The following is a 12,062-nucleotide window of genomic DNA, read 5'->3' on the forward strand; positions in this document are numbered from 1 at the left end:
GAACTGTAAAAGCAGGCTGTGTAGTTCACATGGGCATACGATTTGGGAAAATAAAATAAATCCTGTTCTCGGTGCTAAAGACTGTAATTTTTTAATGATATTTGTCTAATAAATGGTCTGATATGACCTTTAAGTTTATTCAGCTTCGACGTCTGAGCTGAGACCTTCTTCCTGTTTCCGGCGTGACGATCGAGTCTGTCCCAAAAATACCTCTCAATGCGCGGTCGCGGACTCGCGATAAGGGCCCCATAGGTCTGCACTACATGACGTCACCGAAGTGTGGACTCTGAGGAAGTCCACGAGTCCGGAGTGTGCCATTTGGGACAGGGCCTTAGTCCGAAATAGAGATCGCTAAGACATGTGACCAACTGGGCGGCAACGTCATCAGAACGCAAAGAATTATGGGTATGTTTGGCCCGTTTACATGGGCTGGCATAGCAGGCTAGTGTTCTGGCCTATTTTTTTACGTTCTATGGTTCTGGCATGAAAAAAAAAATAGCGTGAAAACAGAATATAATCCTACAAAATGCAGCGGGCTAAAGAAAACATTGTCGGACCATACCAGAAAACTGTCGTCCGTTCAAAAGTATGCTAATGTTTTAAGCACCACACTCCTCGCTCTCTCTCATCTATCTTCATGCAGTCAGAATTCATGTCAAGATTGCAATGCATGCTGGAGTGTGTGTGTGTGTGAGAGAGAGAGAGAGAGAGAGAGAGAGAGAGAGAGAGAGAGAGAGAGAGAGAGAGAGAGAGAGAGAGAGAGAGACGCGATCGAACTGTGTGTTTGCGAGTTTGTGTGTGTGTGAGAGAGAGACACGATCGAACTGTGTGCGTGTGTGAGAGAGAGAGAGAGAGAGAGAGAGAGAGAGAGAGACGCGATCGAACTGTGTGCGTGTGTGAGAGAGAGAGAGAGAGAGAGAGAGAGAGAGAGACGCGATCGAACTGTGTGTGTGTGTGTGTGTGTGTGTGTGTGTGTGTGTGTGTGTGTGTGTGTGTGTGAGAGAGAGAGAGAGAGAGAGAGAGAGAGAGAGACGCGATCGAACTGTGTGTGTGTGTGTGTGTGTGTGAGAGAGAGAGAGAGGCGCGGGCGCGAATCGCGCGATCGAACAGTGGAAACATAAAAACATACTCCGTTATTTTGTTCATAGAGGTTATCATTAAAACTGCAAAGTGTTTACTTATATCTGTGTAACTTACACTCGCAATAAAACACAACATTGCGCTTTTGTCACACAACTCAAGCTGTAACCTACAACTGTCACCCAACCAAACACATACAGTTTTAAAAGCAACATATTTATCCAACCCCATTTCAAAAAAGTTTGTCATCTTTTGGACATTAATCATATTGCATTGGTTTTCATTTCTTTTCTTCAGAGCAGTTACATATTCTACATTGATTAAAAAAGAAAATCAAATGTGTTTTTAATGGTAGTATTATTTTATACGAAAATCAATTATTTACCATTCAGTTGAGAATAAAGTTAGGGTTCCTTAAAATTAAGGAAAACAAATATATTGCTTCGTTCTTAAAGGATAATTCAGGTATTTAGCATTTTGAGTCTATTTTCTAGTTAGTTTTGGATGAACTAAGTTAGAGTGGTGTGTAGAATTTTGACGATGGTCCTGTCTCGACTTTTTGAATCTTTTAGAATCGCCTCGGACCACTTCAGAGTGAGTGTCTACGAGCATACACAAACATGTCCTTAAAACAACCCTTAACGTTCGTTTTCAAAACTGTGAAAGAAGGACTATTGCGGTTTATAACACAGCAGGTAGACGGCATCTTGAACACTGTGTTCTTCCCTCCATGCAATCAAGTCTGGCGCCTTCTGTTTGTGCCGCGGATTCCCAAAATGCTTTGGGTTCACCACTGGTAAAACGTCACGATGACGTCACATTAGCAATCTCTATAGCTGCCCGAAGGCGTTGCAAAGATGGCGCCCGAGTGGCATGACTTGCCCAAAAGGACTTTGTCTCTGCCGGTTACTTTGCTTTGGGTAGTTTGATTGGTTTATTAACCGATCTCATGCTGACGATGGATATAAAGACGTGCGCCAGCCGTGAGAGCTATGCATGCAGCGGCACCGACTCAATCTCTGCCCGCGGCGGGTAAAATAATTCTTATATTGAAGGAGAGGTAGCCTACAATATATCTTTATGAAATAACTTGCGCCTCAGAACATTTTCAAATTACTTGTAATTTCACAGAATTTCTCACTGCTCTTGAATGACTAACTTTTCATCTGTATTTAATTTAGTCCGGGAAGACCATCCAGTATTATTTTACATTTGTCCCCTTTTTTAGTATTTTACCTCAATACTATGTTAGACCTACCTGGAAAAAAACTTAAAGCAATGTTTATTTTATTTGTCTTTTTTATTTACGTGTTCTACTGCTTGTAAATTGGTTATTCGTTCTCTATTACTGACGGTTTGCTTCTTTTTTTGTGAATTCAGTTGAAATGAGGCTTGTGCTGTGTGTAAGCTATTGTGCAACAATTTCCCCATTGTAAAAACAGAAATTCACTGCATGATTAAACATTTAAGTGAGATAAGTATATATTTTTTTGGAAAATGTCAAAAAAAGTCCTTCCCCTAAAAAAAAAAGTCACCTGTGGGGGGATTTGGGATTCACCCATTTTCAAAAATGAAATTCAGGCCCTGAATGAATGTCTGTTAAAATGCTGATTGGAGCATTCCTATAAATGATAAAAAAAGAATGCTTCGGTGATCGTATCGGCAGATACGACTTCCAGTGATCGGCTCCAAAAAATTATAAAAATCAAATAGTTCACAGTACAGAATTGAAAACTGAATGGGTCTGCTCAATTCAGCGAGAGACGGACAGTCCCGTGCTTATTCGTTTTAAAACGTCTTTGACTTGTCAAAAAAGTGACCAATGACTTAAAATGAAGGGACCAACAAAGTCATTTTTGATAATAGCATTTTAATACAAAAACCCAAACAATTCTCTTTAATATTTCATATACATACATTATATTTTTATTTTTCTATATGTTGTACACAACATTGTGAAAATCTGGATGAAAAAAAGAACGATTTCTAACGCATGACCCTTTCATATCTGAAGGGGGGAATCAGTTTTCTGATTTTGATGCACAAAAGTACTGAAAAAGACACCCACATTCAAGAGCAAACATTTAATTAAAGAGATCAAAAGAAAATGAACAATTCAATAAACAAACCTGCCAATAGAAGTCCTGGAATATTTCTACAAAACCAATTCGGAATAGCAACTTGCAAATGAACAAATGAAGAAATGGAGCCCTACACCAAAACATGGACAGTCCAGATTAAGCATTATAGACTTCTTCTTAAACACAACATTATGATAACAATACTTATGATAGCAATAAAGATGGCTTAGGACGATACAGATTATTGCTTGATTTAAATCTTTTTCATTGCATTTACAAAAACAGGCCTGAGTGAAAGCTCGTTGCATCGTCGGCACGGGCCAAACACACGGTCAGACAGAAATGCGTCTGTCCATCTAAATCTGCAGATCATCTGAGGAGTTTTACTGCATCAGCGTCTGTTATACTGCACCAACATGACTTTTAAATGATCAATTTGAATTGAGGTAGCAAACAGGATGCAGAATAATAAGGTACATTTAGAGAAGTAACATTTAAAATGCAATACAATTTCAAGTAGTTGTACATATTTCATTTTGCAGTATTTTTTACCTATAAACATAGTATTTCCATATAAAAAACATATTAAAAATCAATATTTATAGAGATTTGAATTTAAAGGGATAGTTCACCCATAAAAAAATTTACTCTAACAAATGCAGGTTTGGAACAGCATGAGGGTAACACAAAAGAAGATATTTTGGAGAATGTTCATAACCAAACAGTTTCTGGTCTCCAATGACTTGCATATACATGTGAATGGGGTCCATCAACTTTCTGGTTACCAACATTCTTCAAAATATCTTCTTTTGTGGTCAGCTGAAAAAAGAAACTCGTAAAGGTGAGTGAATGCCAGCCTTTAAAGTGCAAAATTCCAATTCAGTAAAAATTGATTTAATCTTCCTGTCTTTCCAATTCAACATCCTGTCAGGCCAATTCAATTCAAATTCCAAGTCATCAACTGAAAGGGAGTCTGTTCTTCAAACAAGCAGCTCTTAAAAACGAGAAAAAAAAAAAAAACATGCCTCAGCTTCTGCTTTACAGACAACAAGTAACCCGACCAACACATCAGATTTGATCTGGACGTATTTCTGAACGACATTTTATCATCGGGATCAAAATGTCACATGGCATTAGAAAAGAGGCAGTGCAATCAGTACACAATCACAGTCAGAGACAGACAGACGAGACTGCCTTTGTGTGTGTGTGTGTGTGTGTGTGTGTGTGCGTTTATAGGGCAAACTAACCCTCATTGCCAACAAAAAATCTAAGTATGTGCGTGTACGGCAGAGACAGTGTGGGACCGCTTGTGCTAGAAGTGTGCAAGTGTGCGTGGTTTCAAAGTGAACACATTTCAACAACGGCTGTCTGTCTGTCTGTGCGCTACGCCGTTTCTGTCTCCCTCCTGTATCCTCACATTATGGCTTATAACTTCCATTCTCACAACACATCCGTGTCTTTCTCTAGATCCCCGTGCCTCCATTCTGTCCGACCCTGCTGTCCATTTGGTTAAAAGAGTAAGAAATGGCACATAAGAGAGCAAAAGTGAGTGAAGGAACTGACAGAGAAAAGCGGGATCACTCAGGGAAAGGAGGAAACATTGGCATCTCTCCAAAGTCATCATTCCCGAAGCTGCCGGTCTGATCCAATATGGAGAGAACATCCTGAAGAAGAGAAAGAGAGAGGGATGTTAAAGGAATAAACCATGTAGAATGACAATCCCGTCACCATTTACTCGTGGTCCAAACATGTAGGATTTTATTTTGTCAGTGGAACACAAAAGATGATGTTTAGCAGAATGTTCATGCTGCTCTTACACATACAATGAAAGTGTATGGGGATCGGTGTCACTGAGCTTAAAAAAAAAGACAAAAACAGCACTTAAGTATTCCATATGACTTGTGTGATATAGACTAGTTAGGCTTTTTAAGAGCTGCACAAATAAAATAAATACTGTAAAGGACCACTCCCGATAACTTTTAGAATGATTTTAAAACTAGCTTTACCGTTAATGTAAAATAATAACAGAGTCCACACCACAACTATAATAATAACGAAACAGAGGAGCCATTACAACCATTAACAACAATTTTTGCCAGCTGATGAACAATAAAAAACATTGAGAGCCAATCAGAATCCATCCTGCTTAAAAGAGCTTGAGCAGATGAGAAAACTGCAGCGTGCTTAGAATAAACTTCAACATTGTGGACGCTAATATAGTAATTAGTTTAGTTTATAGTTATCGTTCTTGGAGTAAACGGGCCTTAAATCTCAAAATAAATAATTAATCTTATATTTTATTTAAACAGCCATTTTTGCAGTTGAATGTGTGCTGCAGCCTAACTGCAAGTTTAAAATATTCAATACATGTTTTATTCTATGTAATAAAACTGGTTCATGTACCAATATATACACCGCCTCCTGAAAAGCACAGTGTGCTCTGATAGGTCGGCTGAACCAGTGGGTTGTGATTGGTCAACCGCTATTTCTAATTAAAATAATTCCTGCCCAGGCGATACGCAAAGTAAATGTGCGTGGCCTGGTTGAGTTAGTTAGTAGTGTGTGAAACTCGTTGTCATGATAAGGGCCTTGACATTTCTCCAAACACACTCGAAGCAATTTACCAATCAAAATACACTGGCCCGGCCGACCAATCAGAGCACACTGTTTTTCAGAAGAAGGGGCTTCATAGAGACAGGACTGACTGGAAAGAGAGGAGCTGCAACTTGTCAAATATGTGATTTTTTTTTCATTCAAGCATGAAAACCTATTCAAGTAGAGCCTAAAAACAAAAGACTTAAAAAAAAAAAAGGCATAATAGTTCCCCTTTAAAGAAAGACAGATTATTGTGCCTATACTAGTACAATCTGTACACTGAATGTGTTAAATAATGTTCTTAGTCTGTGACGGGGCGGCCCAGACAGAACCCACAAGAGTTTACATTGAATTAAATGCCAGATATAGTTGACAGCATTACCAATAATAACCACAAAAAAAAAGATTTTATAATGCAGGTCTTTTAGTTATAAACATTAAGTCTTTTTGTGACCTTAAATTTTATAAACCTGATTTTAAGACCTGTGGGAACCCTGGCTATGTCATGTGACAGCCCCCCTGCTTCAGTGTTTTTTTGTTTCTGACATCAAACCTGCTGCATATTTGCATGCAATGTTTGAATGTGTCCAAGTGTGAATGTGATTTGAGAGCTGTGGCGTACAGGTAAATCATACAGTAAATAATTAAACTTGGGTCTGTTCCTCACTCACTGAAAACATCTCTGGCTGGCTGTTTTGAGACTGCGGGTGTGTGTCTGCAGTGCCTTGTGTGTGTGGCTGGTTTTGCCACTGCTGCCACCCTGTAACTCCCTCTGCTGGCCTGGAGCTGAACTGCGCTGTCATCTGACTAACGTCACCTAAATGAAAGAGCAAGAGCAAAACTGAGATCTGGAACAGGGACAAAGGTTTATCTTTATAAATATTCTGCAAAATATGTACCATATCCATTAGTTGAGGGGTTGGTGTGATTGTTTATTTGTTGGTAACTTGATGCGTTTGCCATTGAAGCAGAAGCTCCGCCCATCTGGCCAAAGGAAGAGGAAGTGGAAGATGTTGTGGCGGAGCTGAAACCACCCATGTTAAACTGAGATGACTGACTTTTCCCAACTTGACCTGCCACCTGCTGGACAAAGAGTATTTACAACAAAATGGGCATTAACACGTACAGTGAAGGAATCAATTATATACACAGGGTTCCTACACATTTTCCATTTCAAAATTCCATACTTTTCCAGACTCAAATTTCCAAACCATATTCAAAGCATCTATTATGCTTTTTCGAATATTCCCTTTCATGCAGCAGCTATTTGCAAAGTTATGAAGACGAAAGAGCACGTGATAAATAAAGTCAGGGCTCCAGACTAACTTTTTTTACTAGGAGCGCTGTAGCCCCTGACTGAAAATTTTCTGAGCGCAAGCAGAAAATGTAGGGGCACACCTAAATCAGCTTGCAATGCAATTATTCAAATTTCTCCTAAAATAACTGTAATACTGACAAATTATTTAATAATAAATAGACTTAACGTACAGATATTACAATGTGCAGTTTTATTTTAAGTTCACAGGCTCCAGACTGACATCTAAGGGCCGCAGCACCGAGACACTGAGCTCTACAACACAGATCTGGTAGCACTGGGACTGACAATAAAGAGCTGAGCTGAATTTAGGGTGTAGATGAAATTAACTTTAATTATTATCATTCATAATGTCTTAATTAAAAAGCAAAACTAGTGAAAAATTAATTATATTATGGAGTTAAAATAGCCAATATGCATCCTACTGTTTACAATGGTAATTCATTTTTTTTTTTTTTTTAATAAGCGTTTAAATAGGAGTTTTCCTACATCTTAAAATGTTTAGTTTTAGGACAATCTTTGAAGGATGAACAAAAAATGTGTTGGTCATCACATTAAAAATAACATTTATATATGATATTATAGTTTTGAGTGCTGGAAAAAGATGTGTAGTACTTGTAAGTGTTTGACTATTTCTGTCACAATACCATAGTTATGGTTAGAGTTACTACATTAGCATAAACCCATGGTGAATGTTGCTGATTCGTGGACTGAAAGCAGTGTTTCTCTGGTCGCATTCTGGAGCCCTGAAAGTTATTGTTTCTCAAAAGAAAGAATCGACTCTGAACAGCCTAAACGAGTCATCAGGAATTCGAATCCCACTTCCGTGACGGCTACACGTCACTGGGTAACACATTTGCCTAATGCCCACCTATGATCCACGCTGTCCGCTGGCGAACAACTTGACCCGGCCACAAACACTATAGCTTGAGCACTATAGCTGGTTCTTGTTGCGTAGGTCGAGAAGTAAACACTTTATAAACACTTCCAAATGATGAGGATGTGAAGAGTCTGGTTAAAATTACCACAGCGACACAACAGCAGTACAACCTTTTGACGAATGCTTCTCAAATCTCCATGAAGTATAAATGAGGTTTACAAAACGCTTATCCATTAAAGATGGGACAGTACCCACTTTATCAGTAAGTATGATTATTTATTGATGTATACATTTTCTACTGGGTGTTCTACTAGCGCATCACTGAGAAACGTTGTGCTTGCGATGGAGGTTCGGGTTGAATAACTAGTTCTTCCAATGTTTCATCATCAGATTGATATGGTAAAATCGACAACATCGTTACTGTCTTTACAGTGTGTACAATCGCTATAGGGCGTAATATGGGCGTTTAGCTTCTGACAAGCACTGTAAGTGTTAGACCAATCACAGCAGACTTGTCCTTCTGGCCAATCAGAGCAGAGTAGGCTTGCGACAAGGAGGGATTTAAAGAGTCTGAATCATCGGACCTGCGTTTGAGAATCATTGAAAAATGTGCTGATGTGCAATGTATTTTATGAGAAAATTAATGCGTTTTTTGTAGGAGACCTCCAAAGCAAAAATAGTATTTTCAGCCCCCCAAAAATTGGTTTTAAGACAGTTATTTATATCTTTTGCTGTAGTGTCTGTAGACATAGGTTATAGTATATTTAAAACTACAAATTGTAATGCATAAGCATGCAAAAAAATTCCCGTGCCCATGTGAATAGTGTGAAAAAGTTTCTTGTGTGCATGTAATGCAAAAGTCTGCATATATACAGTGCTGTGCAAAAATCTTAGGCACGTTAGTATTTTAACCCCAAAAAGTGGTTTAAGCCAGTTATTTATACATTTTGCTGTAGCGTGTCAGTAGGAAATATCACCTTACATTTCCTAACACTGATTTTGCCATTAATTGTAAAGATTTTTGTATGAACAAGGAGTGACTTTTGCATGACTTTTTCATGCCCTCGAGAAATGTATGTAACAAAGTTTCGGGTGGAGCATGTTCAGGTACTCAACCAATCAGCACGAGAGGAAGCCGGTATAACCTGTTTCATGACAGAATCACAGCATCCCTCCACCACTCCATCACCTCTCTCTAGGCTGGTTTTCTATCCCAGTCAAAGGCGGGATAAATTACTATATCGCATAAAATACTATATCTGATTTCATGAACGCACAGGAATTTTTTGCATGAATATGCATTACAATTTCGAGTTTTATATATACTATAACCTATGTCCTTTGTGTGTCCTTATCATCTTACTATGAAGAAAAAGAGCATTGATGCACATGAATTAATAGAAATCTAAATATTTGCTCAAGATTGGCTTTCCTTAGGATAGTACCTCTAATATCAAGGCCTAATGTCCAATTTAATGCATCCTCTGTGGCGGTGGAGAAACCATGACATGAAAAGAGCTGATGGCATAATATTGTCTATCCTAAATATAATGGTTTCCCCTGCGCACAAGAAAGTCTGTATATTTTTTAAGGTCCTTTTAGAGGCTCTGTAATACGGTGCTAAGATGAGAAGAAACTCAAAACGCTTATAACCTGCCACAATCATTTAGTTGTGTTTGACAATCACTACAGAATCACTAAACAGCTGCCATGAAAACACTTCTTGTATGATACATATATTTTCATTAAATTCTTTTAAATTCATTAGATTTTATATTATAAAAAACTAAATAGGGGCAATAGTCTGGAAATGCAAATATTTTTCCATACTCTGTGTAACCCAGGTTAAAATCTGTTAATCCATTCAGTGTATATTATATATGGAAGTGGTGGTGAATTGCTATGTGTAGGCTATATATTTGTATATTGATTGATGTATTTGCGCGGAGTACGCGTGTGCCCCGCGACCTAACGTAACCCCGGTCATGTGACTTTGCTTGGCCAATCGCGTCTGGGAAGCACGAGTGTTTAATCAGGCCGTGGCGTCTTCCTCATTCAGAGGTGTGGGGAAATCGATCGACGGCTGTGGACAGGTTTGTGTTTTACAAACTTTTGACTCTTGTGATCGATTCATGCTTTTAAGTTAATCATATTATTGTAACTTTTTAGAACAACTTACTGGCTGTAGGGAATCCGTCGCCGCCATCGGGTTATATTTAAAGAGGAACTGGTGAGTAATCTGAATGAATGAGCTATATGTTGGATGCCAATCAGTGGCACCGAACATTGATATTAGCATTGCCTGCTTTAAACAAATGTTTTGATCCATTGTATTGGCATTGCTTGCTTTAAACAAATGTTTTGATTCATTGTATGTTATGAAGTCTATTATTTTTTATTTTTTGTTTATGTATTAAGTGTGTTTATATGCACTATGGGAATTAGGTTACAGTAATGTTGGTTTATGTGGTTGAAGTTTGTGCCGGTAATGCAACTTCAATATTGTTTTTGATTGTTGATTTAATATTGCATTTAATGTTAATTATTTGTAGGTTGTACATTTATTGATTATTTTGTAAGGACCTAGAGTTGGGTACACATGAAAATGATGTTTGAATGTGGATTTAGCTAAATTTAATGCAAACCTAGTTCCAACTCAGCTCTATTATTTACTGGTCCTGTTCTGTACTATAGGCCAGGTTCTTTCTCTCTGGTTGGAGATAAATGATGGCGAGCTAAATTACTACAGTTGGGAGCCGATCATCTGCGCAGCATCCATTGAACAGCCGCCCTATTGGTCTGGTAGGAAGGTTGTCCGCAGTTTGTCCCCCACACACTTCTCTATAGACTAGCGCTTCAGTCCCTCATGTCCATCTTTTCCTTTGACGAACAATAACCTATAGATTAAGCAACATAAACTTTCATAAAAACCCTTGTGGGTTGTTGCGTGTGTCTGGAGGAAAGTCAACATCGTTGGGATAGTTTTTTTTTTCTTTTTGATCTTTCTTGTTTTGTATGTGGCATTTGTTGTAATCTTTATCATTGTATCTGACTTGAACAATAACCACAAAAGTGCACTTAATTATAATCAATTCAACTGCAGTCTGTTAATATTTTGAGTTTTTTTATTTCTTTCATTATCTTTGTTTGTAATAATGTTTGTTTAATTATTTTTCAATATATGGTACCAGTACCAAGTTTAACTTCCTGTTTCTGTGTTGTTACTGACCACCAGCTTCTGTAGTCGAATTTTAGACTTTTATGATTTAATTGATCTATTCAATTTAGTCTAGCTGATATTGATGATAGATTAATATCAGCTAGCAAGGCTGTCTTTTTTCCATACTTTTCCAGACCTGAAAATTACTTGAATCTAATTCCATACTTTTCCAAACTGCATACAGTCAAAAGTTTGGAATAAATCATTTTTTTAAATTGTTTTTGACCAACCATAAACCAAAGTAAACATTCAATACAGTAAACGGAAAAACAACACGCTCTCCCTATAGCAGTGGTTGTCAAACTCTTTTGGTCGCGCCCTCCCTGTAAACCTTTAAACAAATCTCCCGCCAATAAAAACAATAATTTTTCTAGAAATGTAAAAACGTGCAATGAAAAACACCTGCAGTATTTTCACTTTGTAATGTCATTGATATATCATTAAGAGAAAATAATAGATCAGAACTTTTAATTTAATTAAACAAATTTTTTTAATATATTTCAGTGATGCTCTGGATGAACAATATATAAAAGCGCCAAAATATAACAAAGGCAGAGCGCTAACCGCTATTCACACACTTGAACGCCGTTGCAACGGCTGTATTTTTTCTGCTGATCTCTTGCCCCTGCCCCCCCACCCCCCACCCCCCATAGGCATGAAATGTCAACCTGTGTGTTGAAGGGAGGTCGTGTGGCAGACCAGACTCCAGGAGGCGCTGAGGGTCCCGCCGGGGCCTGGATGGGGCTGTTGTTGCTGATGGGGACTCCAGTGGGCGTGCTCTGACGGGACATCTGCGCCAGCATCTGCCCTGCTGAATGAGACACCGGCACCATCTGCTGCGCCATCGCTGCTGACCTGAGAACAGAGAAGAGCAGTCAGAGGAGCGCGAGC

At 38.4% G+C, this 12,062-nt stretch overlaps 1 protein-coding gene and 1 long non-coding RNA gene across 13 annotated transcripts in view; one reads left to right on the forward strand and one right to left on the reverse strand.

Moving 5' to 3' along the window:
• Nucleotides 1-2,933: 2,933 nt before the first annotated feature.
• arnt (aryl hydrocarbon receptor nuclear translocator) overlaps nt 2,934-12,062 on the reverse strand; it is a 32,309-nt gene continuing 23,180 nt past the window's right edge. For 6 of the 12 annotated variants that reach the window (XM_077206902.1, XM_077206863.1, XM_077206857.1 and 3 more), the window contains 4 exons: nt 11,840-12,026; nt 6,656-6,836; nt 6,428-6,573; nt 2,934-4,825 (listed from right to left, as the gene is read on the reverse strand). In XM_077206902.1, coding sequence (XP_077063017.1) covers nt 4,739-4,825; nt 6,428-6,573; nt 6,656-6,836; nt 11,840-12,026 — 601 coding nt within the window. In that variant the 3' untranslated portion in view covers nt 2,934-4,738. Of the gene's footprint in view, nt 4,826-6,427; nt 6,574-6,655; nt 6,840-11,839; nt 12,027-12,062 lie in introns of all 12 variants that reach the window. The other 6 variants (XM_077206870.1, XM_077206847.1, XM_077206885.1 and 3 more) reach the window with 1 other exon arrangement.
• On the forward strand, nt 9,985-10,756 carry LOC143715265 (uncharacterized). The gene is made up of 3 exons (XR_013195702.1): nt 9,985-10,044; nt 10,121-10,181; nt 10,646-10,756. It is a non-coding gene; the product is annotated as an uncharacterized LOC143715265 (long non-coding RNA).

The sequence above is a fragment of the Siphateles boraxobius genome, unplaced genomic scaffold (assembly GCF_051911475.1).
Source record: "Siphateles boraxobius isolate OS27281-9 unplaced genomic scaffold, OSU_SipBor_1 12, whole genome shotgun sequence".
Classification (NCBI taxonomy): Eukaryota; Metazoa; Chordata; class Actinopteri; order Cypriniformes; family Leuciscidae; genus Siphateles; species Siphateles boraxobius.